The 27,612-nt window shown below is 42.7% G+C and overlaps 3 protein-coding genes across 5 annotated transcripts in view; all 3 read left to right on the forward strand.

Annotated features, from left to right (window-relative positions):
• LOC308335603 (glycogen phosphorylase, muscle form-like) overlaps window positions 1–3,511 on the forward strand; it is a 30,740-nt gene extending 27,229 nt beyond the window's left edge. For both annotated transcript variants that reach the window (XM_080792693.1, XM_080792694.1), the window contains one exon: window positions 900–3,511. In XM_080792693.1, coding sequence (XP_080648819.1) covers window positions 900–1,061 — 162 coding nt within the window. In that variant the 3' untranslated portion in view covers window positions 1,062–3,511. The remainder of the gene's footprint in view (window positions 1–899) is intronic.
• Window positions 3,512–6,412: 2,901 nt separating this feature from the next.
• On the forward strand, window positions 6,413–17,605 carry LOC308335791 (uncharacterized protein). Of its 2 annotated transcripts, none has more exons than XM_080792991.1 (8): window positions 6,413–6,619; window positions 9,291–9,501; window positions 10,826–10,946; window positions 11,418–11,488; window positions 11,942–12,439; window positions 14,062–14,186; window positions 14,442–14,713; window positions 15,794–17,605. In XM_080792991.1, exons 1-8 carry the CDS (start codon window positions 6,530–6,532, stop codon window positions 16,131–16,133), a joined length of 1,728 nt encoding a protein of 575 aa, XP_080649117.1. In that variant the 5' UTR covers window positions 6,413–6,529; the 3' UTR covers window positions 16,134–17,605. The 2 variants fall into 2 exon arrangements, with proteins under 2 accessions (XP_080649117.1, XP_080649118.1); XM_080792992.1 differs by having other exon boundaries at window positions 15,797–17,605.
• LOC308335276 (transforming protein p54/c-ets-1-like) lies at window positions 17,100–26,130 on the forward strand (the record flags this gene model as incomplete). Its single annotated transcript, XM_080792294.1, has 8 exons — window positions 17,100–17,127; window positions 21,119–21,232; window positions 21,680–21,883; window positions 22,064–22,141; window positions 22,812–22,976; window positions 23,582–23,818; window positions 24,218–24,336; window positions 25,921–26,130. 8 exons carry the CDS (start codon window positions 17,100–17,102, stop codon window positions 26,128–26,130), a joined length of 1,155 nt encoding a protein of 384 aa, XP_080648420.1.
• Window positions 26,131–27,612: the final 1,482 nt, after the last annotated feature.

A 27,612-nucleotide genomic window follows, 5' to 3' on the forward strand; every position in this document is an offset into this window, starting at 1 on the left:
ATAAATAAAATAAGACATGATATTGAAAAGCAACACATTCTTGTCTGCTGTGTTGCTTTTCAATATGTACACTGTCATTTTTTTGAGGTATCTAAAGAGCCCAAACTAAGTTTCCGAACGTGCCAAGTATCACGAGACTATCCATCATTTCCTGTCTGGCAACCAAATCTTGCGATACCGCCAAGACAGAAACGATACCTTACACTGTTTAGACCCTGTACTGTGCACATCAAAAAGCAAGTGATTATGTCTGTGATATGTCTTCTTTTATAGTCCTGAGCCGATTATTTGATGACAAAGGTCTCAATGAATAGTGTTTGTTCATGAGCTGGTCCATTCACTGCAGTATTGATTTTGTCGACTAATACTATGGCAAAAAAAATCGTCCATCGTCGTACCTTTTTTCACTGACGAAAACTAAATGGAAACAAAATGAAAACTAAGCTATGATGACTAAAACTAAGATTTTGTCAACAAATAAAAACTATACTAAAATGTTAGAATGCTGAAAATAGTAGATCTACTATTTTCAGCAAGCGTAAAATCAGTCATTACGACGGCATCAAGGCCCGCCAAAATTCATTTTAGTCTACTAAATCAACTATCTTATATTTAGCCGACTAAAACTCCAGGACTCCAAGACATTCCAGGTGACTAAAATGTGACTAAAACTATTCAAGAGACTGACTGAAAACAAAAATAAAAAAATAGCTGTCAAAATCAACACCGATTCACTGCCATGTATTTCAGCAAATGTGACTCGCGTCCCTTCCTTAAGTTTCGCCGGCTTTAGTCTAACTCTTGTTGAAATGATATGGAGAATATGAGGTTTCTTATACAGTACTATAGCTATAAGAATTATGACGCCTGGTTTCCCCTCCTCCAATGTTTTTTGACAGAATCCCAAAGAGTGGACCAAGATGGTGATCCACAACATCGCCGGCTGCGGTAAGTTCTCCAGCGACCGCACCATCGCTCAGTACGCCAAGGACATCTGGGGTATGGAACCCACCCTGGAGAAGATCGGAGCCCCCGATGATCTGAGCCCCGATGATCTGTAGTGGCTCAGCCGCTACACCCACCCGCCCGCCCCCCCAGGCCTGTTCTTCCACAACTGTCTCTGTTTGTCTAAAGGTGGTGTGAGTGATATTCTTTTGGTTAAAATAAGTGTTAAATAGCTCTATATTGTTATTGAGTGTCTGTTCAGTAACGGTAAACGGGGCCATGTCTCCCTGTTTCTCCAGCTCTTTTTAGTAAACACGGAATACATTTTCATGTTTTGGGGATGCTAAATTCATTCAATCCGGGGAGAGAACTCGTATACGTGGGAATGTATAAGCAAGTTAAATTGGAAAGTGATGAGCAGAGAAAGAACGAGTGAGCGGAGAGCATCGGGAATGGATGCGTTGGAACGTCATCCTGTCAACCTGCAAATGTGTTTTACTGAAGAGCTGGGGAGAAACGGGAACCTGAATATAGAGCGCTTTTTTAACAAACGCGATGCACACACACCAACACACCAACGGACCGACATGCGGAAACAACGGTCGGACATGCGCTCAAACACGTGCTGCTGCCGTGCTTGCGTTTAGGGTTAGGTTAGGTAGGAACAAACAACATTTTAGTTTTAACCAGAAAGAACATCCCTTACACTGCCTTCCGACGAGAGACGAGAGCATATTCTTTCTTCTATCCACTAGTGACTAGTGTTACGTTGTGGCAGTATCTCTGTAGTAAATACTTAATGACTGAAACCTTTCCAACATGGAGTATTATTTCACGGTATGTCTGTAGTGAATGATGACCTTTGAACCTTTATACAACACGATTTTCCACACCAGCAAACACGTACAGTAGTAGCCACGGCGACAGCTTGTAAACAAACACAGCCATTATGCACTAAAATGTATCACCTCTGCTCTGTCCAAAATGTTACTTTTCAGGAAATTTATAAAATTCTGCCATCAACAGCATCGAGTTTTGGCATTTTTTGCCTTGCCAGGGAAGAGCTGTACTTCCATATTCACTCTATACATCATCACTCCAAATAATAACAACCTATAGCCAATTTATGTTAACGTTGTGCGACGGCCGAGAATAACAGACCTACAAGATCACAATCCATCACGGACGCGACGGATTGACCCGATTCATACTTTAATCTCTCGCACAGAGAGAATAGCAGACATATAAGATCACAATTAGTACCAACTGGGCCAAAATAGCACCTCTTTCTTCCAACAGTATTTTATGATGTATGTTGAATGTATGCATTTGCTTCTGTGTGTGTGTTCCTTCATTGATTGTCTGACCTCTGCAATCCAGACGGCTGTTATTGATTATGAATTAATATGGACTAATAAGTTAATAATCGTTTTTTAGCCGTGTTCAGCATGATCTTGTCGGTGTTCTCTCAGTATCTGCCCAGTGACTCCCAATCTGTGGCCCGCAAGGGCCTACTTGATTCTTTAGATTCTAAATCTAAATCATCATTTCTATGTGAAGGACTCCAAATATTACAAATATGTAATTGGCCGCCGACCGTTTCATAGACCCACCAGAAGCAAAGTTTTGAGTTAAAAATGTTCACTGTGAAAGAATATATATATATATCTTTGAATATATTATATTTAAAGATTTGCACACGTTATCCCAATGTTTCTAAAACACTAAAACGGGTTTCCGTTCCGAATGGGTTAAAAAGATGAAGTCATTTTTTGGATGAACTAATCCTTTTGAAGTACCGGTATGTTGGTTTTGCTCATCCAAGCCGAAACACGATTGATAATAATGATAATGTGCAATATGTGAAATCTGATTTGATTTGATCGATCGTTAAACCTAAAAACATGCTATGTTTAGTGGTCAGATGGGTGTGAGCTGCGAACGTGGCCTGAACCAGAGAACAGGTTGGGAGTCTGTGGAGTCACGGTACTGTGCTTTGTTCCTGAGACGGTTTCACGATGGTAAAGAAAGAAAGAAAGACCCCTTCTCTTCTCCTCTCCTCTCTTCTCCACGCTCACTACCTGATACCTCTCTCTTAATAAGGCTTCTGTTCAGACTAGCAACCCCAAAACCTGCACGGATCACGCATCAAATTAGAGAAATGAGGATTGGGCTGCGATCTGAAGGAAGCATATAAACGACTCCATTTGCCTTACCGACCTCGCACGTTACACGTGCATGTTGTAATGCTGACCGTGTAGTCGCTACGCATACATGTTGTGATGTTCATTCTGAAGCCTGTCTGTGAGCGCTGTAGACTTTAATCACATCATACCAGGCCGCTGTTCAGTTCTCTATCCCAGCTGTGTTACCATCCCACTATACTTAACTTACACACTGTGCACGACTGTGAATCACCGTTGAAGAGCATTTACTGTGGTGGGAGAGATGAGGAGGAGAATCATGATGGGTTTGGATTGTTGCGAGAAGATTGTATTATGGAACACTGACCTAACATTTTAATGTCGATGTCTTACGTTCAATAAATAAAACGACAGAAAATCTACCAAGCTGTGTGTTTATGGTGGTGAATAAAACATTATACAACAGGTCGTTTCGAGGAAGCAATCTGAAACGGCCTTCTAGCCGTGCTTCAAACCAGCATCATGGAACACCTAATTAAAACAAAGAATTAAAGAATAGCTCATTTCTTGGGACATTGGTGGTCGTAGTGGCTTCATCTGTCATTTTTTGGCGACTATCTTAGTTTTAAGGGTAACTGTTGCATTATTGCAATATTACACTCGAGGGTGTGCGTTATTGTCATTAATGGCACTTCTGCGCTGCTTACAGAACTCTGCTTGTTCTTGCAGCAAGGCAGGCGTGCCATTAATGACAGTAACACACACACCACTATTGCTTAATTGTATTTTATTTATTTGGCCGTCTGAGAGGTCTCAGCATCTCGCTGTGAAATTGGCTATTTTTAAATGTCAAGGATACAAGTGCTTACAATTCTTTTAAGTAATGTATATAAGTGTACATGATTTGAACGTGCATGGTGCAACAGGTGCATCATTATCGGACCAAAATTTACACTTCATAATGACTGACTATTCTGATGAAGACTGTGTTGAAACGTTAATCTATAAAGCCTTGACTGGGAGCTTTACAAAGTTACAGTGTTGCGGACTTGAATGACCCACAGACCCACAATTGTTGAAATATTGGTCAAATGTGCAGGTGTCTTCGAATCATGTATAGCCTCTTACTTCAGAACATTTTCCAAAGCATTATTTGTTTTAATTTCTGATTTTGGAAAGAAGTTAACTTGATTTTGAACTTGAAGTGCCCATTCTTCTCAGGTGCCTACTCTTATTTTCTTCTGTAGGATAGCTTAGTTTAAAGTTAGAATGTATCCACATCTGCAGGAGCTTCCATTCAAAAGTTTACAGTGTGTCAGGTCAGGTGTGACATCTGCTGGTTGATGAGGAGTACTGCAAGCAGCTCACAAGTGCTTTAAAAAAAATGGGATTGGTCTCCCAGGAGAGGATGCAAAGTTTATTATATGAAAATATACAAACGTATTAAAGCATTTTTTTACATTTTGGAGAAGAAATCACAAACAAAACAAACGCACACAAGTCAATACAAAATCTGCTACGAGGATAAAACCAGAAAAAGCACTAAGACTTGTTTACATCAGGGTCCTCCATTTTCAATGTATCAATTCAGAACTGAAAGACATACCCAAATATACACTTATATGAAAAAAAGGAAATCCATCATATAAACAGTTAAAGAATGTAAAAAGGGGAAAATGTGTAGGCCTACACCTACAGTATGGATGCGTACAGTCAAACTAAAGTGCAGGTCAATACAAAAACTGCTATGAGGATGAAGCCAGAAAAAAATACATATACATTATTACATGACACATGTAATGTATTATATACATGACACATACATTAACATTACTATAGCCTACTTGTCATTATACATCGTGAACATAAGCTACTTATCCAGCACAGCAATAAACCAACTCTATGATATTACGTCTCTAATATCAGCCATAATAAATTCCCATATTTTGCTAATGTTGTTCATCACATCTCAAAAGCAGCAGTTCCACATGAGTTTCAGCCACTGTATATTCGGTCAGTAACTTCGGTCTAGTGGTTCCAAAAGTGGGGCCGGGGACCCCCAGGGGTACTTGAGGGAGTTCCAGGGGGGACCCAGCTAAATGATAATTTGGAACCAAATGGACCCTTATGGGTCAGTAACTCAGAGAGTGTACAAATGGAACCAAATGGACCCGTTAGGGTCTCAGTTAAATTAGCATTGATTTTACAATATAAATTGGGGGTCCCAGAGATAGAAATGCCATTGAATGGGGGTCCGTAGAATAATGCATGTCAAACTGGGGGTCCTTGAAATTAAACGGGTTGAGAATCACTGCTAGAGACATACAAATATTCTCTTACGGGGGTCCCTGGCATATCTTTTCAAATGAGGGTCTGTGGGCTAATTAGTGTCAATTTGGGGGTCCTTGACATGAAAAAGTTTGGGAGCCACAGTGGCTATCTGAGTTACTGACCCATGAGGGTCCATTTGGTTCCAAATTATCATTTAGCTGGGTCCCCCTGGAACTCCCTCAAGTACCCCTGGTGGTCCCCGGACCCCACTTTGGGAACCACTGCCCTAGAGAGAGACTGTTGCTGTTTTTCCTTGATGGGTTCTCAGATTGTTTGTCCCCTAACAGACATGAACATTTGGGCACACAATGGTAAACTTTGTTTAAATCAATCTTTCAGAGTATTTCAATACCATCATCCAGGAGATGTTTTTCAAAGTATTACAAATGCCTATAAGAATTGGGCCCCTCTTCTTTTGTATGTACTCTCCACAGCAGCAGGTGGCGCACATGAGCAATAATGTACACCGTGAGTCAGTAGAATTACAGCAGATCCAGTGTTGCCATGTCCGCTTATTATAAGCGACTTTGTGCATGTTGTTTTTCTGTAAAGATGCCTGTAGTTGCGGGTTGAGGTTGTTTGGGGCTTAATTGTTTCTAAGTGTAGCATATATATTTAAATTGCTTATTTAGGTTTGGTTCCTAAATGTTTAAACCAATGGTTCTCAAACATTTCCATGTCAAGGACCCCCATGTATTTGCCCACAGGCCACAGCCCACACAAACCCCCATCTGGAAAATGTTTTGTGCTAGGCAGGCCTGGCAGGGGGGTCCCTACCTAGCATATACCAGATTTTATTTTATATTCTGCTATGCTTGTAGATATGCTATTTTCAAATAGCTGATGAATATTATCTGAATCTGAATTTTAAATTTGCTTGTGGAGTGGCTTTACGTTTGGGCTTGTTTTCATAGACTTGGTGGCTTATTTCTGTCGCAAAATCCGGCAACACTGGCACACAGTGAGTACACACAGAAGGAACAACAATGGCGGACCATCATCATCACCAGAGCTGTACTAGTGCTGTGTTGTAACGCTTCAATGTGTGCATAAATTCATAAAGCCTCCATCCGAGCTCCAGTAGAACCAGACTGACACCGTTCAGCGGCATGAAGATGAGCAGCAAGCCGCCCTCCTCCCCCTCCGTGTCGGCCTGCTTTCAGGAGGAGCTGGTCAACACCATCCATGGAGCCTTCGAGGTTAGCCCTATGACAGTCATGTCGTCATCGCAATTTCACATTGCGTTACGCACTGGCTTCATACCTCACATATACATAAAGGTTACTATTTCCAATATAAAGTGCTCAGCCCTGAGGTACGGATGTAGCACAAGTCTTCGGGTGGGTATATGTACCAGTATCTTTCTTATTGTTCAATAAAAAGCATTTTTATTTAATCGGTGACCATTTTCTCATGCATTTTACTGCTTTCACATACGCGAACCTATCGTTTGGGAGGTGTATTGCACTCTGATTACATTATAAACCATGATGAAATGTCCACCGATCGAATTAAAATGCTTTTTATTGAACAATAAGGGGAATTTATACCCGCCCGAGGAGATTTGTAACATCTGTGGCCCTGAGGTAAGCACTTTCTCTTTGAAACCTGAACGTTTCAAAAAGAGTTCTGCAATGACGCTCATGAACCTAGCCGCAATTTGCACCTAGATTTTTTTATAATGAAAATTGACTCCCTACTCACCCAAATTGCCTTTGTGATCTGCTTGTATTAAACGACCTTAAACTCACCAAAATTGCAGCTCTAGGCCAAGCTTGAATTATACTCTTTCAATCTGCCGAGTTTGTTTTTCATAAAAATCCACAGACATGTTATGAGCTACTTTCTGTCTGAAATTATGTGCAGGTGATTATTTTTCTAAGTGCTGGAGTTTGGAAGCACTCGTCGTATTTCACTGAATGGCCCTGTGTACCACCTGTTCGAATTTGCACATAATGCAGGAGGCAGCAGTGCGACCCGGCCGTTAATAAAACGAGTGCTTACAAACTGCAACACTAAGAAAAAGAATCGCATGCTTACAATTTCTTGACAGAAAGTAGCTCATAAGTCATAACATGTCGGTGGATTTTTATGAAAAAAAAACTCGGCAGATTGAAAGAGGATAAATCAAGCTTGGCCTAGAGCTGCAATGTTGGTGAGTTTAACGTTGTTTAATACAAGCAGATCGCAAACGCAATTAGGATGAGTAGGACTAGGGAGTCTTTTTGATTGATTGATTGAAATATTTATTAACAGTTTGTAGAAATACAGTACATTTCAAGCACAAACTCAATACAAAAACTGTTAACTGTGAGTGGACGACCCAATTAAGCATTACACTTGTTTACAACAGGGTCCACATTGTTCAATTCATCAAAACATTTAGAGACATACAAATAGACACTTCTATGTATATCAAAAACAGAACAGGAATTCATCATATAGGAAGCAAAAAGGGAAAAGATACATACAGTGAGGGGAAAAGGGGGGGGGGGGGGAATTCAGATTTTACAGAGGCCAGTTTCGAATTGCAGCCATCCGTAGGTGCCCTTTGAGAGCGGTTTTGAAGGAGTCAAGGGATTCACATGTCCTTAATGACTATTGGTAGGGCGTTCCACATTTTGGTGGCATAGGAGGCTATTGCAAATCTAGATTCATCCCATTATCAAAAAAATATTTTTTGCGGCTAATGTGAACCATGGCTGCTTCCAGGTATGATGATACTATGTATATGTTTTATGTAAAGTTGCAACTTGCAACACCAGCCATTGACAGACACCCATCCAAACAGAAAAGTCCTTTCTGATTGAATTAAATGACATTAAACTCACTAACATTACAGCTGAAAGGCAAGCTTGAATTGTCCTCTTTTTGATTGGTGCTCCGTTTGTACTCACCCATTAAATAATTCCAAAGACTTGGAGTAAGATATGGTCCTCTACTTTCATATCCATGTGAAAGTTCTTGCACAAAACGTGTATTTAGTCAAATATCTCCACTTTTCCACCGCATTCGCACAGACACCTTTCACTCTGGGGAGGGGTGAAAGGTCACAACTGAATGACTGAAGCTATTCACAGTTTACCTAACTTTGCTACTACAGGGAAAACATGCACATGTACATTATGTTACTATTATTTTTACACTTTGCTCTTTCTTGCACACTTTATTCTTGTTTGCTGTGGTTTAGTTTTTTTATGTTATGCTATCGATGCTGCTGCATTGTCTGTAAGGAAGCCACACAAAAATAAGTTTAACTCTTATGTACCTGTAGTACTGTACACAAGATGTAACAATAAATACAACCATGAACCTACTGAATCAGATGAGTGCACAAATTAAATGTAGAAACATGTAATGTTTATTTTTACTTAAGATTGTACATCATATTTGATTTGGCTTTTGTTCTAGACTAGAGGTACTAGACACTTTTATATTGAACTCATTGATGATTTTTTTTCATTCATTTCTTTATTTTGATGGTGAAAACCGATTAAATAATCAGTGTTATTTTGACACCGTTCCTATACCGATATGGCCTTTTTGTGGCCGATTTGTCCGATTTTGATTATGCTACCGATTTACAGTATATGGTGCATCCCTAATGTATTACTGTAATGTAATGTAATGTATTCCCTGTGGGTGGCGGTAGAGATAACGGTACAGGAGGTCACCAAGCTGTTGGTCCAGAAGATGTAATGTAATGTATTCCCTCTAGGTGGCGGTGGAGATAACGGTACAGGAGGTCACCAAGCTGTTGGTCCAGAAGATGTAATGTAATGTATTCCCTCTAGGTGGCGGTGGAGATAACGGTACAGGAGGTCACCAAGCTGTTGGTCCAGAAGATGTAATGTAATGTATTCCCTCTAGGTGGCGGTGGAGATAACGGTACAGGAGGTCACCAAGCTGTTGGTCAAGAAGATGGGCGACCTGAGGGGGAAGGTCACCCACACCCAGCGGGAAAATGACACCCTGAAGCAGAGGCTGCAGGAGGCCGAGGAGCAGCTGGAGATCTTCCGAGTGTACATGGGAGGAGAGAGCAGTCCTTCTTCTGGAGGTCCTTTTGGAGATCCAGAACCTGGTGAGTCCTCCTCAGCGGATTCTAGGCCAGTCAATCTAAGGTTAAAAAAAAAGGCTGACCCAAAAGAAATGGCAAACATAATCGTTCAAGGCTTTTTATGATCCATTCGCCCAAATGAACTGAACTCATCACATTTAGGCAAGTGGTTATAGCCGTTTTTAGCCCCTGGAGTGTTTTCCGTGCAAAACGAATGCTTGGAATGGATTCAGAATCATGAAAACCCCCTGGTTTGACATATTTTTTTGCCTTATGGGTTTTTAATGGTACTCCAAAAGAAAAGCCATGTTGCTATGTCGTTCATTTTCATGTCAAGGACCCCCAAAATATATCTAATTGGCCACCGACCCCCATCTGAAAAAATGTTGCACCAGGGACCGAGGACCCCCCCCAGAAGCAAATATTTGAGTTAAAAACGTTCACTCTGAAAGAATATACTATTAAAAGATTTTCTCCACATTTTCACGATTTCTCAAAAATAGCAGATCTATAATGGGCACGCGCTCCCTCGCCCCGCTCATCCTACGCATCCAAATGTAGCAACTAGCGATGGTGAATGTAAAACCATGATGTAAACAAACAGCCTTGTGATAGGAAGTACAACAGAACGGTGGTTCTTGTACATGTGGTGCCTGGTCTATCTGTCAGTCCCTCCCCGCCGCCTAGCAACCTCGGCCAACCTGGCATGCACATTACAGCGTGTTCAGTGATTGACTGCATCCCCTTGTAAAAGCTGAATTAAAAAATGAGAACGCGACGGGACTTTGCCATTTTCTCTGGAGCCTGTTTCTGTCTAAAGGTGGCCCCAGAATGTTAGTCGTCCTCATGAGGATACAGTCCTGTGTTCATCCTGTGTCGCCTGGCTTTACCTGCCGCTTCTTCCCCGGTATCAGTCTGGACTTCGTCCCATCCAGAGCCATAGAGTAAGATATTACGACATTGAGGGGGCAGAAAACAGCCCGGTTCACGTGGTTCATGCAACTCGTTTGTCACTGTGAAGCCTATAGACTCGTAACTGTCTCACACTATGGCTTGTTTCTGTGGAAACCTTTAAACATGTTGTGTCGAGGGCAGCCATTGTTGTTTTTGAAATACTGCAGCGTGTAAGTTATGGCCACATATACATGATATATACAGTATATACTGAAACCATATACATATACACTCTTGTCCACTAGTCCCTAGTGGATAAGAGATCTAGTATAAGTCATTTTACACTTGATTGCATGCTGAAAATAGCAGATAGATCAGAAAGTGTAAAATCAGTCATTACGACAGCATCAAGGCCCACCAAAATACATTACTACTACTACTGTGTCCCCGACAGTGCTGTCCAGCCGAACTCTCCAGAACCTGTCCGGATCCCAGGATGAGATGATCAGTGACCTGAAGACAGAACCCCAGGTTGACCTAGACGGCTCAGAGGACGGAGACAGCGGCACGTTCAGGTAGGCGTGGGCCATACGCTGTTGAATACAACGTCTCTCGTATATCGTGACACTGTGAATGCAATGATTTTCAGTTCTGTACCTTAATTCAGGGGTTCTCAACGTTTTTGGCTGGGAACCCGTTTTTGATCCTCACCACCAATACAAATGGACCGCTACAATAACCTTAATAATTGAGAAAATACATACAATATATACAGTATATACTGAAACCAGATGCATGTATAATCATTAAGGAAAGTTTATGCATGCCCAATGTGTACTATCATATGTAAACAATCAATTTTCACGAGACCATAAAGCATTACACTTGTTTACAATAGGGCCCACCATTTTAAATTCATCAAAACATTTAGAGAAGTACGAATATACACAACTATATAGTCAAAAGGTATATAGTCAAAAGATTGTGATACTGCTTGAAAAATAATGGTGACATTCTATTTTTCCATATTTCGGCCCTCCGTACAGGGAGATCTGTGCAGATGGAAGGGTTTTGTCCCAGCAGTATCCTTCTGAGACCTCCACCCTTCCTGACCACGGTATGTTGGTGATTTATATCCCAAATCTCCTTTTTTATAGTGTGTGTGTGTTTTTGTTTGCTCTGTGTCTAAACCCAATAAGACCTGAGGCCGATTCTACGAATGCCTTCTAAATCAGTGTTAAATTACGGGTCCATTTGTTTCCATTTTACGCTCTCAAGAGTTAAATTATTGTTAAACATCTGCATTACTCAATTTACAAGAATTGTTATTTTGATCAACATTTGCCTGTTGGTACCACCATCAATACAGAATGGAATTGTAGACAAAATCCTATCCAACGATATCAACATGGTGAGGTTAAACGTCATCAAATGGTGGTCCGTGGCTCAAATGCCCAATAAATAATGGACCTTGACACCAAACCCACTGACAAAGAGGATTGAAGTAGACCTGCATGTTTCCCTAGTACACTGACCCCTACCCGTTCTGTTGTCCCATCTCTCTCCACAGAACCCCAGCAAGAAATGTCTGGTGTTCGTAAGACGGAGAGCGCCAAGCGGTCGTGTCGAGACGCAGCCCTGCCACCTCGTCCCAGAGACAAAGAGGACAACGTGTCCGGTACCATCTGTCCCAGAGGCGCGGAGGACAACCGGTCCGGTACATTGCATCCCAGAGACACACAGGACAGGTCCTGTAGCGTCCAGCTGGTTAGAATCAAGGTGGAGAACACGTCGAAGGAAGGCATGGCCGCAGACTGCTGCTTTGACTCCATGGCGGTGGAGGACTTCGGCCCCGATGGTCTGTCTTCTCTCGTGCAGTCCAAGATGGAGGACTTTGGCCCGGACGGCCTGTCTCTCGACCAGTCCAAGATGGAGGACTTTGGCCCGGACAGTCTGTCTCTCGTCCAGTCCAAGATGCTGGAGGAGTGGAAGCCTTTGGAGATGTTGGACACTGACGTCCACAACCATCACCCGGAGCCTGTGGTTCCTGGCCCCAGCCGTGCACTAAGTAAGAAGAGCTTTTTGAAATTATACGACCGCAGATGTTCCCTTATTATATCGACGGATAACTAGGATTGTTTTGCAGAGATGTACAGTGGTTTTACGGCATGGTGTCTCGTGTAGCCAGACAACTATTCGATTTAAAAGTACAGTATTTTATAATTTAGGTAATAAGAAACTCACTTTTTTCAGTAGTTGGAAAAAACACTAATGTGTTGGTGTTTAACCCATTCAGGAAGGGAACCTACAAGTGCCACGCTACGAGCTTGTAGATCAGAAAAATCGTGAAAATGCTGCGCAAATCTTTGAATATAAATTATTTCAGAGTGAATGTTTTGAACTCAAATCTTTGCTTCTTGTGGGTCCCTGGAACAACATATTTTCAGATTGGGGTTGCAGCCAAATTACATTAAGTTTGGGGTTCCTTCATGTTTTTGTATCAGCACCACTGATACAGAAACATAGGTCTTGAATTAGATTAGAAGACATTTTTTGAATCTGCACCTCAGGTCTTAATGGATTAAACTAGGCCTGTCATGATTATAAATTTAAGTTGCCGATTAATTCATCACACAAATAATTGTGATTAATGATTTAATTGTGTTTTTTGCATTGAACATTGGAACGTTACAATTTGTATTTGTTTGCCTTTTAGACTTCCTAATCACAAATTGCACAGGGTTGATATGAAAAATAAAATAAAAATTAAATATACAAGGAAATCACAATTTTTACAAAATAGCAGAAATACTTGATCTACACGCTGTGTTGTAAGCTTGTAAGTTATAAGCCTGTAAATCTGCTATTTCTTTCTGAAAACTGTTTATGGACATTTTTTTCAACGTGGAAACGATTGACGATTATGCTAAACAATTGTGATTATCTCAACTAATTGCGATGATGAGGCAATGATGCAATAATTGTGACAGGCCTAGTTTAAATAAAGGATATGATGTTGATTAGCTCTGCACGATTCTTGCTCAAATGTGAATCTCGAATTTTCTCCAAGAATTGAGATCACGATTCTTCACACGATTCTCAATATTTATTGTCTTTATTCTGTAGTGGCTGAACATTACTGTACAAAATGGGGCACCTGGAGCCAAATACTGTGGCTTTAAACAGACTTAAACCTCTCTTAAAGTCTGTAGCAAAACAAAGAGTAACTCTAAAATTAATTGGACAGCCAACTAGTGCTGCACCATTCTTGCTCAAATTTTGAAATGGGATCGCATAGGTGTCTGAATCTAGATCTCGATTTTATTTTATTTTATTGTACAGCACTAATGTTCCATCTATCCATATTCAACCACTTATCCATAGTTGGGGCAACAGCTCCACCAGAGCTCTAGACTGCTCCACCAGAGGGCTCTAGACTTCCCTCTCCAGAGCAACATTAGTAACGTCCTCCTGGGGGATCCAGTGGCCAGTGTGGCGATGTAATCCCTCCATCTGATCCTTGGTCTGCCCCGGGGGTCTCCTCCCCTGTGGGACGTGCATCGAGGACCTCCCTAGGGAGCTTAGGTGGTTCGAGCATCTGGTTAGGATGCCTCTCGAGCACCAATGTTGATGAAGTTATTCGTGGAAGGGCTCCCTCACTAACCATCCTGTTTTCCTCCCTCATTGCAGCTCATCCCCCAGACCTCCCTCAGCTCAGCGGGGGCAGCGCTCCAGACTTCTCCTCTCCAAGAGACTTCTCCAACCTGCTCCCCCCAGGAGACATGGCCCCCACCCAGCCCTCCTCCTCCTCAGTGGTGGGAAAAGTACTCCATACTGAACCCATAAAGCGCCATTTGCGTAACTTATGTTATTTGGTTTAGTCCGCCCGCCAAACCCGTAAATCGATCAAATAACATAAATTGATGTTTTATCCATGTTTTGATCCGCTTGAGTAGATTGCCGATTCACGTTAGCATTGAGGTGTCGAGTGTGACACTGGAGCGGGCCATCTTGGAGTGCGCGTGCATCTACATGCGTTCAATGTGCTGTTTTGTGCACCTCACCCCCAGGTGTACGGCGTCAACGTCGGGGCCGCCGGCGGACGCAACCACCCCCCCGCCACGGGCGCCATAGCCCCTCCTCCTCCCAGCCTTCACCACGCCGTGGCCCCTCCCACCAGCCTCCACCACCACAACGCGTGCAAGCTGTGCGGTCAGACGTTCCACGCCCCCAGCGTGCTGCGCAGACACTACGGACAGTGTCAGCAACACGCCCTGCAGCAGCAACGCCAGCAGCAGCAGCTGCAGCACACCGTCAGGCAGCAGCAAGCCACGTCTGCAAGGTATCGGGAACAGTGTTGTTTTTGACAAGCAGTTTTCGTTTTTGTCATAGTCTTTTGAATAGTTTTCATTTAGTTTTAGTCACCTGAAATGTTTTAGTGTTGGTTCAGTTTGAAAAAAATCTACAGTTGATTTAGTCGAAACCTAGACCACTGGGTACTTGGTGCGTCTTGGAAAGTCTTGTGCGTCTTCTGTTGAATCTAGGGGGACGCGTTCTAACGTGCACCGTTCCATTCCGTCCCTGCGCGTGCGCGTCAAAAAAGTACTGGTACCACGGTGTGGTACTGCGTTCTACGAGCATGACACCACTGGGGACGTGCACCTATGGTCAAATCATTCTACAGGCCACAGGTTTCTGCAGGGTTTTCTTTTTTACCCTTGTGACGCTAGAACGAGACGTTATACCTTTTTATTTTTGAGTAGTGCTAGCCACTCCATTACGCAGCTATGTGTGTCCCTGTGTCTGTCCGTCCGAGCACGGAAATAGCATTGTTTGACCACCAAGTGTCACTGCTGATCAGCCTAAAACACACACACACACACACACACACACACACGGCACCACTCGGTTCAGACGGATCTGATGTTTTTTTAAATAATATTTCTTCCCGTGCTGCTAGATTTGGCTTCTACTTAAAGGACCACTTTTCAACCTATCTTCATATAATATGTCCTCACTAATAATCATGATAAAATGGCACCATTTCTTTCTACTAAAGTGGTGAAGTGGTGTGGGGACGTCATAACGATCATTGATGAAAAATATTCTGTTATATTCTGTATATAATTTTTTGAGTTGGCCTCTCCTTCTGCACCATACTCCTTGCTCTTCGTGCATCAGAAAGAATGCCTCGTATCTCCTAATCTAAGGAGCTCTCCGTGGTTTTGACCAGATGGATATACTAAGCTCTTCATTTCTGACCTCCAACATGCCTCTCGTTCAAAATATGAACGCGAGGGATTATTCAGCGTCTTTACTTACAGAGTAAAAGCGGACATATCTTCGTGGCACCCCCAGCTGTTATTTTGAAAGAAATCGCGGCACTGATTGTGGTGTTAAAATGTCGTGATGGTTCCCCCAGCAGGCCCCAGGGTGGTAGCGCCCCCCGGAGGACCAAGCTGCAGCTGTACCCGCCGGGCTGCAGCCCGTTCCGCTGCACCGTGTGCAACCGGGACTTCAACCGCGCCGAGAACCTGAAGACGCACCTGCGCATCCACACGGGCGAGCGGCCCTACACCTGCTCCGTGTGCACCAAGCGCTTCCGCCACTCGGGGGCGCTCAAGAGGCACTTCCGCATCCACACGGGCGAGAAGCCGTACGCGTGCGCGCAGTGCGGCAAGACGTTCCGAAACTGCGGCGGCCTCAAGTTCCACCAGCGGTCTCACAGCAGGCAGCGGGAGTACGGCGGAAACCTTCACTGATTTCACTTTTTTACTTTAGAAAACAAAAACAAAAAAACTATTTTTGTCTTTTGTTTAAATCAGTGTTTCACAAACCTTTTAGCTCAAGACCCAAAAGAGAGATTAGACATTTGCCCGGGACCCGAACTAGTGGAAATTGCTGATCTACAAGCTCACAACGCGTCGCTTCATGACACGTTGTACATTTTATTTTGACTACTTCTTCAAACAGTTTATTCAAGATAGTTAATTTATTCTTTGAATTTCCTTTGATTTCTTCATGAAATTACTGAAAAAAATCATTGCATTTGTTTTTAAGTCATGGAAGATTTTTTATTTTTTGGGGAAATGTTTTTGGAATAGGTTTTGAAATATTAATAATTATAAACAAAAAGGGACCCACAAATATGTGTTCGCAACCCACAAATGGGTCCCCGACCCAGTGTTTGGGAAACAGTGGTTTAATCCAGTGGTTTTCAACCCTTTTCATTCATATCAAGGTCCCTTATTTATTCTGGATTTCAGCCACGGACCACCATTTGATGACATTTAGCCTCTCAGGCTGAAACTAAAACATATTTTGTTGTCGTTCGATTAGATTTTGTCCACAATTCCATGCTGTATTGATGTGGTCCCATAATTTAGGAGAGATAACAGGCAAACGATCAAGTTACTACATGTAGTCTCGCATAGCCAGACAACTTTTCCACAATCTCCGAATGATATAATAGTCTGGAACTCCTGAAATCAAATAATTAAATCAATGAATAACACAATCAAGTGCTACACTGCCTACATCCTAAATACATGTACTAATATAGTTAAACATGATACTATTCTGCAACATTTTCTAAAAGCCATGCTTTGACCCTTATCTTAAAAAGGAGATGGCTGCTGATTCTCTTCATATTCCGGGGTAGCGAGTTCCAGTTTACTGCTCCTCCAAATCTAAAGGACCGTTTTCCCATTTCAGTGGTGAATTTGGTCATGGCCAGGGTCTGCTATGCTGGCTCTGGTAAGATGGGAATGAACTTCACTGCGCTTCTGAAAAAAGTTTTTACAAAGGTACTCGGGGGCGCTGTTGATATATACGTTATGCACTATGTTCAGTAGAAGTTGAACAGACCTGACTGCTAAATGGGGCCAACCCAACTGCTGAAAGTGAATTTGACCAACATGGTCCCTTGCAGACAGCCCCAAAACGAGCCTGACCAGCTTGTTTTGAGAGACCTGTAATTTATTAATTCCCATTTCTGCTCATTCAGCAGCAAACTATATATGCTTAGATTATTTTGCTTAGATTGTTTTGATATCTTCTATCTATAAATGTGCCACGTCTATGTATGTCTGTAATCTGTAATCCACGTAACTCGAGATCCGTTCGCCCCACCGACTTCAAATTCACACACGTTCCACACACCCTCATGGTGTGCAGAAACATCAAATTGGTTATGTCATCCACATATACATACATATTGTGTATTTTTGGTGCATGGTCAGTTCTCCGCAGCTTTCTTATTTAGAAGTGCTGAAGGCGTGTAGCGCCCAGATTAGATAATTGACACTGGGTGAAAAAATGGGTTGCAAAATTGTGGGATACAATTTTTTTTTAAATTAAAATAAGCTTGTTATCAGGTATTCGGGTATCATGTTTTGAATCCATCTCTAGTCTGTGCACACACACATAGAGTTGGGGGTTCTTTAACAATTCCAGTTCCTTAACTTAACGATTCCCTCTTAACGGTCCTATTCCCACAATATGAGACTAGCGGTAGTTTAGTGAAATAATCAATAATGTATCCCTACTTTGGGCATGTCATCATAGTCGAAGATTGTCAATACATTTCATAACATTACGTTGCTTTTGAAAATGGCTACCAGCTCACAAAATGTTATGAGCTGGTAGATCTGCTGTTTAATAGATGTGTTGGTTATAAAAAATTCTAAAAGCTAATTGATTAACATGCTTGTCTAAGAACCTCACAATTGGTAAGTATCACGATACAGAGGCACTATAGATTCTGAATCAACGCTTATCACGATACATATCGTATCGTGTGGTGCTCAATATTTCATGTCAAGGACCGAAGTGTTACGTTTCCAAATCAATTTGAATCATTGATGACATTTAAACTAAAAGCATATATTGTCACTGTGTCGGGCAGAAACTGATGCTGTTTTATTTTATTTTTTAAGCCGTGTCACAAACGCCATTTCCTGCCATATCGATATGGTAGCCTCTGTATCGATTAGGAATACGTTAAGATTGTTGCTGTATCGATTAATTGAACACACCCCCTACTAGTTTTAATACTTCAGCCCTGACAGTTCCCCGGTCGGTTATTTAAACGCATGCATTGAAGTCTGTTTTTCTTTTCTTTTTTTGTTTATTTGATTTACAATAGAGCGCCGAAGTCCTGACGTCGCTCGCTCATCCCCTGGTTCACGGAAGTAATTTCTCTATGGAGAATAACATGGGCCCATCTTAAAATTGTGCAATTGTCCAAAAAGAAACAAACTCTCTCTGAGAAATTGTCGGGGAGGTGTCTCTGTATCGTTTACGACCGTCAGTCAGTCATATTTCATGTAGTCTGTTTCTAGCTCATTTCTAACTAATTCAGCAGCCGTGACGATAGCGTTTTCTCTCAGTTGATTCTTCATATCCCTATGAGTGAAACGGCCGGGATTTGTTCAAACACAGTTCTTATATGAGGCGATCTAAAATCCCCCTATGGGGATTACAATTATGTGATTATTAAAGAAAGTTGTTTTGAATCTTTTGGTGTTTTTAACTGTTCATTTCGTGAAGCTTGGATGTGTGACAGGTGTCGAGAGCCAATCAATGGGGAATTATTAACAGGTAAAGATATATCCGTAAATCCTGTATTCTGTCTTTCCTGGATGAAATTGATGACCTACAAAATCACTTTTGTAGGGGTGCCACACACACACGGCTTTGTGTTTGTCTGTATTAAGTTTTTAGCATGGAATGTGATGATTTGATTGGCTGTGCGGGTAATGTGATGTACAGTATGAGGATAAGAGTGCCCCTCACGTCACACGAGTGCGATTTATTGTTTAATAGCCAACGCGCAAATCTAAAATGTCACAGGTGCTTTCCTGGTCCTAATGCGTGAACACCATGCTCGATTACACCCCTCCCTAAAATGCAGACATAATGCCGCCTACGAGTCCCATGCCCCGCCTCATAACCGCATGATTGGCACGTGTCAATCACAGCTACAGCCCTGGCCCGGTCCCCTCCCACATATCCATCATATTAACCCATTTAGAACTGAGACCAGATTCTACAACACGTCTTCTAAGTCATTTTTCTGAGAGAACCTGTTTCTATGTCAGTGGTTCTCAAACTATTTCATGTTGGGGCCCCAAAATGTATATGTAATTGGCCGAAAAACACTATCTGAAAATATGTTGTTCCAGGAACCCTCCAGAAGCAAAGCTATGAGTTAAAAACGCTCTTTCGCTTTCGCTCTTTCGCTCTGAAAGAATATATATTTTCATGAGTTAAAAAAGAATAGCAGATCTACAAGCTCGTAGCATTCGGTGCCGCGTTACGAGCTTGTATAGGACTGTTTTCAACAGCTGAAGTTTAAAATAATAACGGTTAAAAATGGTTAAAAGCTAAGGCGACACGGATGCGTTCCCGTCCAAAATGTGTTAAAAGGGTCTTCCTCGCCCCGTGTGGGGGTCATTTCATCCACTCTGATCCCCTCTCTACACACCCCGTCGGTCCGTCTGCCATGGAGTGGAACGCGTACGGTAATTAACCTGCTTTTATTGTTTCCTTTTTATGTTTATATATCAGTGGTACTCAACCAGCGGTCCTTGAGGAAGTTGCAGGTGGTCCCCCGGCTAATTGACGGGAGAGCTGGTAACCAAATGGACCCTTAATACAGTAGATCTTTTTACTCTTGAGAGTGTAAAATTAAATCAATCGGACCCCTTGCGGGTCCATTTGGTTTCATGTGTTACACTCTCAAGAGTTAATTTATTGTTAAAGCATTACTTAATTAACAAGAAGTCTACACAATTAGAGAATATCTTATTTTGATCAACGTTTGCCTGTTGTCTCTCCTATAGTACCGACATCAATACAGCATGGAATTGTAGACAAAATCTTATCCAACGACAACAAAATATTCTTTAGTTTAGAGTCTAAATGTCATCAAATGGTGGTCCGTGGCTCAAATGCTGAATAAATAATGGACCTTGATATGAAAAGAAAAAACCACAGTGGGACCGGGGTATTTCTAATTAACCACTTGAACCCTCGCACCCCCAAGTTCACAACTGCAGTTGCTGATCTACGTGAGCTTGTAGATCTGATATTGTAGATGGGGCTTAAAGGGCCACTTCACCCCTTTTGCAACCATATCTTATATTTTAATGATGTTTGGGAGACTAAACTGTTTCCTGGGGGTTTTATTTGGGTAATATGTGTTTTTTTGTTTTTTTAGATATTTCAGTATTTCAAAGTGTCCATGGGCTCACTTCCTTCCTGGACTACAATTCCCATAATGCTTTGGTGCACTGCTCCTACTTGTGGATAGGGGGAGGGCTGTCTTACTGAGACAACATGTAGTCCAGGAAGTACCCCCATCTGAAAATATGTAGTTCCAGGGACCACTCCCCAGAAGCAAAGATTTGAGTTAAAAACCTTCGCTCTGAAAGAATATACCGTATATTAATAGATTTGCACCACATTTTCAAGATCTTTCAAAAATAGCAGATCTACAAGCTCGTAGCGCGGCACTCAATTCAAACATAGCAGTATGCAGTAATGGTCCACTTGATAATCATGTAATCATATTGTGAATTAGTAATGCATTAATGTGCTTTAATGTTGCAGCTGGTAAACATGGGGTTGATTTTTTTTATTACTTTGTAATTACTGAATGTACTTCAGTATACACCATTTGTTTTCTAATGAATATGGAACAAATTAAACGGCTTTCACTCAATTGTTTTTTGCTTGCGGTCAGACCCTCTGGACGTGCCCCCGCTGACCCCCACCAGTAAGGAGGTGTTGAGTCAGGCGGTCAGCGCTACGTTTGCAGGCTTCGCCCAGGAGAGAAGCACCCAGCACTTCCCTCAAGGTAACAAACTGACCCCAAACCCTAACGCCTAAACCCTAAACCCAGGAGAGAAGCACCCAGCACTTCCCTCAAGGTAACAAATTGACCCCAAACCCTAACGCCTAAACCCAGGAGAGAAGCAGCCAGCACTTGACACAAGGTAACTGTCTCCTGAACGCTAGCATATCTCATCTGTGCTGACAATTAACAGCCATGAAGAAGCGATAATCCCTACCCTCCTTCCAAACTGCCCTAAAAGAACACCTATACAGGTGGTCCCAGTAAAAAAAGTATTTTGTTCCTATGTGTTTTAATGCAGACCCAAACCCGTGTTCAGAATTCTGTTCTTATGTGTTCTAATGCAGACCCAAACCTATGTGGTCAGAACTTTGCTCTTATGTGTTGTTGTGTTCTAATGCAGACCCTAAACTGTGGTCAGAACCGTTTTGCTCATGTGTTCTAATGCAGACCCCAACCTGTGGTCAGAATGGGAGGTGAACCACTGGCTGGACTGGTGCCAGGTGGAGTTCGGCCTGCGGAGCCTGGGGCCGGAGTTACGAAGCCTGCAGGGCAGCGAGCTGTGTGCCCTGGACCGACACGCCTTCCTGGAGCTCACCTCAGACTGCACGGCCGGAGAGATCCTCTGGGAGCACTTGGACACCATGAGGAGAGGTCAGTGCCTTACATGTATATCATACATGTGGCCTGCAGGTTAATATCAGAATATTGCTATATTATTTATTTCAGTTGTTGCAATTCCAAACGTGCAAACATGACCTGCTTTAACTGTGTGTGTGTGTGTGTGTGTGTGTGTGTGTGTGTGTGTGTGTGTGTGTGTGTGTGTGTGTTCAGAGTGTGAATATGATTCTAGCTCATCACTGACCCTGTGCTCGATGTCGTCCTACTGCCACCACACTCATGTAAACAAAGGTGACAAAGTCAAAGATGTCGACCTGAGGTCGATTCTACAAATGTCTTCTAAATCTTCTAGACAGTTTTCTGAAAAACCTGATGTTTCAGTGGTTTTCAAACTATTTCATGTCAAGGAGCCCCAGAATTATGTGTATTTCACTGCGGACCCCCATCTGAAAATATTTTGTTCCAGGCACCCCCCAGAAGCAAAGATTCGAGTTAAAAACGTTCACTCTGAAAGAATATATATTCAAAGATCTGCGCCACATTTTCACGATTTTTCAAAAATAGCAGATCTAGCATAACATTTTAACATATGATACACACCACGATACATGGTTGACGATACGATACACACATGCTCGGGGGGTAGAGTGGCCGGTAGAGCAGAAATGCCATTAAATGGGGATCTGTAGCCTAATGCATTTCAACCCGGGGGTCCTTGAAATTAAACGGGTTGAGAATCACTCCTAGAGCCGTTAAAATCATCTCTTATGGGGGTCTCTGGCATATCTCTTCAAATGGGGGTCCACGCACTAATGTAAATTTGGGCGTTCTTGACATGAAACTGTTTGGGAGCAACTGACCTAAGGGATGTTATCCGGCAAATACATGGACATTATATTTTAAACACATAATGGACAAACATACTGTATGGCATTTCTCAGTTGTGTGTGTTGTCCTACAGACTACGAGGACCATCTTGGGTGTCCAGACAGACAGAGCGTGGGTCTCCAGTCAGACGGCGTCCAGCTGCACAGCCTCGAACCGGTGTCTGCCACGCTGTCTCATCACCCTGACCACTACCACCTGCTCCCTGTGTCGTTACTGCACCACCTGGGGGCCGCCGGAGGTAGTATGCACTTAATCTCTGGTCAAGGGTTCCGAGTATAGCAGTAGGTGTGGTTTTCTGGGCCTACTGAAAACCAATAGGTTAGCAGCGAGGAGACAGCTGGGCAAGCTGTCCTTCTCCCCCATAGAGATGCATGTTAAATAAATGACGGGCTTTCTCTATATAAATCCATCCATCATTTCAGTAGAAAGAGCATAAAAATGTCTTCTAAATCTAGTCAACCAGGCCTGTAGTGTAGACGCCTTATCAGACGACGTCACGCTGATAGGCACCAGCATGCGCACGCAGGCCGGCAGCACAAGAACCCATTACTCCACCTCTCATAAGTTCTAACTCCACTCGCAAGATGTTGGAAATATATTTTGATGTGGTGTCATAATTAAACGTGATGTTGACATGGCACACTGACTATCAAGAAAATGAAAACATGGAACTTCACGTTAAAAAACATTGCCGACCCCTGCTATATGAAGTAACACTATAGGGGTCATTTACAGAGGATCAATTAATAATTATTTCATCAATTGATCGCTTATTTTCCATGATGGATTTTAGTTGATTTGCTTGATTAACTCCTCAGTGTCCTGTCTGTGTGTGATGTTCAGAGCCGGACCTAGAAGAGACCCTGCGCTATGACGACTCTGACGTGGCTGACTCCATATCCTGGAGCGGGTCTCTGCAGGACGTGGAGCCGGGGCCGGTGGCCGCTGGCGCGCTGGAGGAGAGTCCGTTCCGCTTCCCTCCTCCTCAGCACCAGCACCGCAGCTTCAAAGAGTTCGTGGGCAACCAGACGGACATGAGCCGAGCCGTCATACCGGCTGCCATCCTGGCTGGATACACCGGTGAGACTTTTATATTTATACTCACCTGCTACTATAATGGCTGGATACACTGGTGAGACTTATATTTATACTCACCTGCTACTATATAGTGGCTGGATACACCGGTGAGAGTCTATAGGCCTCATTTAGAATGTCAAATCTGATTCCAATCTGATGTATTTCTCAAATCTGATATTTTCGTCCGGCCAGTCACACTGCACTGATCATCTGCCACAGATCATCTGTGTGTTCAGACTCGCAGCCAGTTCCATAGATTGGAATCCGATTTGTTTAAATAAGTGTAAATACAAACAAGCTAGGTCACGTGGAATCCGAGTTTTACAAATGCCACTTTTTGTTTTTCTTTCTAAAAAGGAGTTTAACTTTTAACTCCAGGTGTGTTTCTCTCCTTTCAAACAGGAAGTGGTCCCATTCAACTGTGGCAGTTCCTATTGGAGCTCCTTACAGATCGCAGCTGTCAATCATGCATCAGCTGGACAGGCGACGGCTGGGAGTTCAAGCTGACCGACCCTGATGAGGTATGACCGTTTGTACTGATTGATTGATTGAATACCCTATTAACTCATTACCTGATGAGGTACGACCGTTTGTATTGATCGATTATGTACTTTATTAACTCGATTGTTAAAGGGTTTGACTCTAACTTTAACTTTTGACTCAAGGACCACTGGATGACTGAGTCACGTTTAAGGTTTTCGCTGAAGAACTCAGCTGACAGTATGGGGGGAGGAGGAAATAAAAGTCCGGAATGAAATGAGTACAAAAGTATTGGTATCAAAATGTACTTAAAAGTACCAAAAGTAGTACATACTCATCGTGCACAATGTCCCATTTTACAAAATTTAAAATATGAAAATATAATCTAAGTAGATTGGCTATTTTCAACTAGCCGAAATGTATATACTACTGAAGTGGTTAATGTATGTTTTGTAATTATAATCGTGTTTGATTAATCACCATGACGTCACGGACATTTTGTTCTCAAACGGACATTCCGTGCACAGACAGACAGACAGACAGACAGACAGACAGACAAAGTAACTAAAGTTTTCTAACACGTGCAGTGGAGTAAAAGTACAATATTTGCCTCAGAGAGGCAGAAGTATTGAAAATCGGAAATGCTCCACTAAAGTAAAACAAATCACACCCGTGTGAAGTGAGGGCCGCTCTTATCATCGCCATCATGTAAAATAGACACTATGGCGTAAAATTGTCCATTCATTGTCAATGGGAATTGGGGGTTTGGGAGTTTGTGCACATACACCAAAAGCTGGACATAGGAGGGGCCCTCAAAAATCACACTTGTGTGAAGTGAGGGGTGCTCTTATTATACATCATTACATTCTCTGTTCTCACTGTTTATCCTCAATTTCGTGCTCAGCCAATCAAATCATCGCTATGGGATACAAAGCTGGGCATAGGAGCCCTCAAAAAATGCAGTAATTTTGGCCCCCACTGGCCTTGCGGTCCAGGCACATGCCACATATAGGCTTTGGCCTGACAGTGCGTAGCGTGTTCGAGTCCCGTTCATGACGACCTTTGCTGCATGTCTCTCCCCTTCCAATCTGAGAATCCCATCAGCAAATATTCGGGAAAACAGCGACCCCTGTTTGTTCCTCGAAATAACAATCTGTCTTGAGAGACTATTCTCCTTCTCGCTCTCCCTCTTTCCGGTCCATCTTCACTTGATACTATCAATAAAGGCAGAAAAGCAAAAAACTAATCTTTAAAGGTTTCATGACATTCATTTTCATTTAGGTTTTATGACCTCAATTACACCCACACAACATGAACTTTGAACATTCGGTGGATTTCCTGTGGTCTGGGGTTTTCTTTGTGTGTTCTGAAGCCTTTTGAGCTGCAATGAAAACAGTGCTGGAAAATTCCTGTCATATGGGATTTGTGGACTATTACCTCACAGGAAAATCAGAGCACCTGTTTGAGCCAGAAAATCTACTGAATGTTTAAAAAAAAAAAGAGTTCAGGTTTTTGGGTGCAATTGAGCTAAAAAAGAAACTTTTTTGAATGTCACAATCCCTTTAAAAAAATTATAATAAAATACAGTAAATGTACTCGGTTACATTCCACCCCATCGGCCACAGGTGGCGCTGTTGTGGGGCCGTCGCAAGAACAAGCCCAAGATGAACTATGAGAAGCTGTCGCGCGGCCTGCGCTACTACTACGACAAGAACATCATCCACAAGACGGCGGGCAAGCGCTACGTCTACCGCTTTGTCTGCAACCTGCAGGGCCTGCTGGGATACGAGCCGGGGGAGCTGCACGCCATGCTCAGCGTCGGCAAGGACGAATGAGTGACGTCGTCGCCGAGCGCATGTGACATCATCGCAGACTGCAGTGACATCATCGAACGCCTTATGGTGCGTTCGCACCAGTGTTCTTTTGATTTTTGTTCATAGTCTCTTGAGTAGTTTTCATTTCGTTTTCACATAGTCCTAGAGACCTCTCAGTGCCTGCTATCCCCCAAGAACACACAAGGCAGAGAGAACGTCCTGTTAGTTCTGGCAGGAGAGTGGCAGGAGGAGTGCCTTGGGCACGGCGGTTGCTGGGGTGTGGCCGGCACTATAACTCACCTATACTCTTTATGGCATAGGCAGGATCCGCCGGGAGAAACTAGACACAGCTGCAGGACATGAGACTAATTAATTAGAGCCACAGAGAGAGAGGAGTGTGTGTGGGTGCGTGTGTGTGTGTCAATTTAACAAAGGTGCAGATGATCAGAAATGTGTGCAGAGAGAGATCGACGTTTGCGCTACTGTATGCCGAATTTAAGTGGACTTTTTTTTCTCCCTGGAAATAAAAACGTCTGGCTTTCCGAGGCTAGGCCGGCATTGGTTTGCTGCACCTGGCTGGCAGGGTTGCACCTCGGTGATGGCTGTGCCCAGGGCGCCCCTCTGTGGACTTGTCTATAGCTGGATGAGTCAAAGGATTAATTTATCAATCAATGACAATCAATGGATGGCAATGGGCTATTGTGTTTGGGGAGAGGAAAGTGGACAAAATGTTAGTGAGTGAGACAGACAGGCAGGCAGGCAGGCAGGCAGACCCCCTTTAGAGGCCACAGTGTAAAAACACTGTCTGACAACCTGTAACACTCAACAACGTGATTATGTATTGTCAAGAAAGAAGGAAACAAAAACATCCGTCTGCACACGTGTGTGTGTGTGTGTGTGTGTGTGCTCTCACATGCTCAGGTATTGATATTATTTGTGAATATTGATAACTATAAACAGCATTTGAGAAATGATACAAATAAAGATAAGCTAAACAAACATACTTTAAACTTAAAGCCATCCGATTTTGTGTGTGTGTGTGTGTGTGTGTGTGCGTGTGCGTGTGCGTGCATGCTCAGTGAAGTGCACACGCTCTTCACTTAAAGTGAGAAGTGCTAGGCGTTGTGATCATGTGCGAGAATTAATGCTCATCACAGCATGGCTTCTAGTCGGTGTTTAAAAACAGACCTGGGGGGGCGTGGGAGCACGGTGGAGAACAGCGCAGCTGGTAGCTGGGAGTAATGGAGCCTGCATGATGTGCACTTTATTCTTCCGCATGCTGCAGTCGTCTGTCTGCCTCTTCATGCGTGATCACTAGTGATCAGTGGTGGAAAAAGTACTCAAATGTTTTACGTATAGGTAGTGCAAGTGATATTTTTGTTAAAAGGTTAAAGGACCACTTCACCACTTTTCAACCTACCTCTATATGTTAATGACATTTAGAAGATTTCCTGGGGGTCTTTATGTGTGTAATATGTGGTTTTAGATTTTAGCTGTGAGCCC

The sequence above is a fragment of the Protomyctophum bolini genome, assembly GCF_963924005.1.
Source record: "Protomyctophum bolini genome assembly, chromosome: 20".
NCBI classification, from domain to species: domain Eukaryota; kingdom Metazoa; phylum Chordata; class Actinopteri; order Myctophiformes; family Myctophidae; genus Protomyctophum; species Protomyctophum bolini.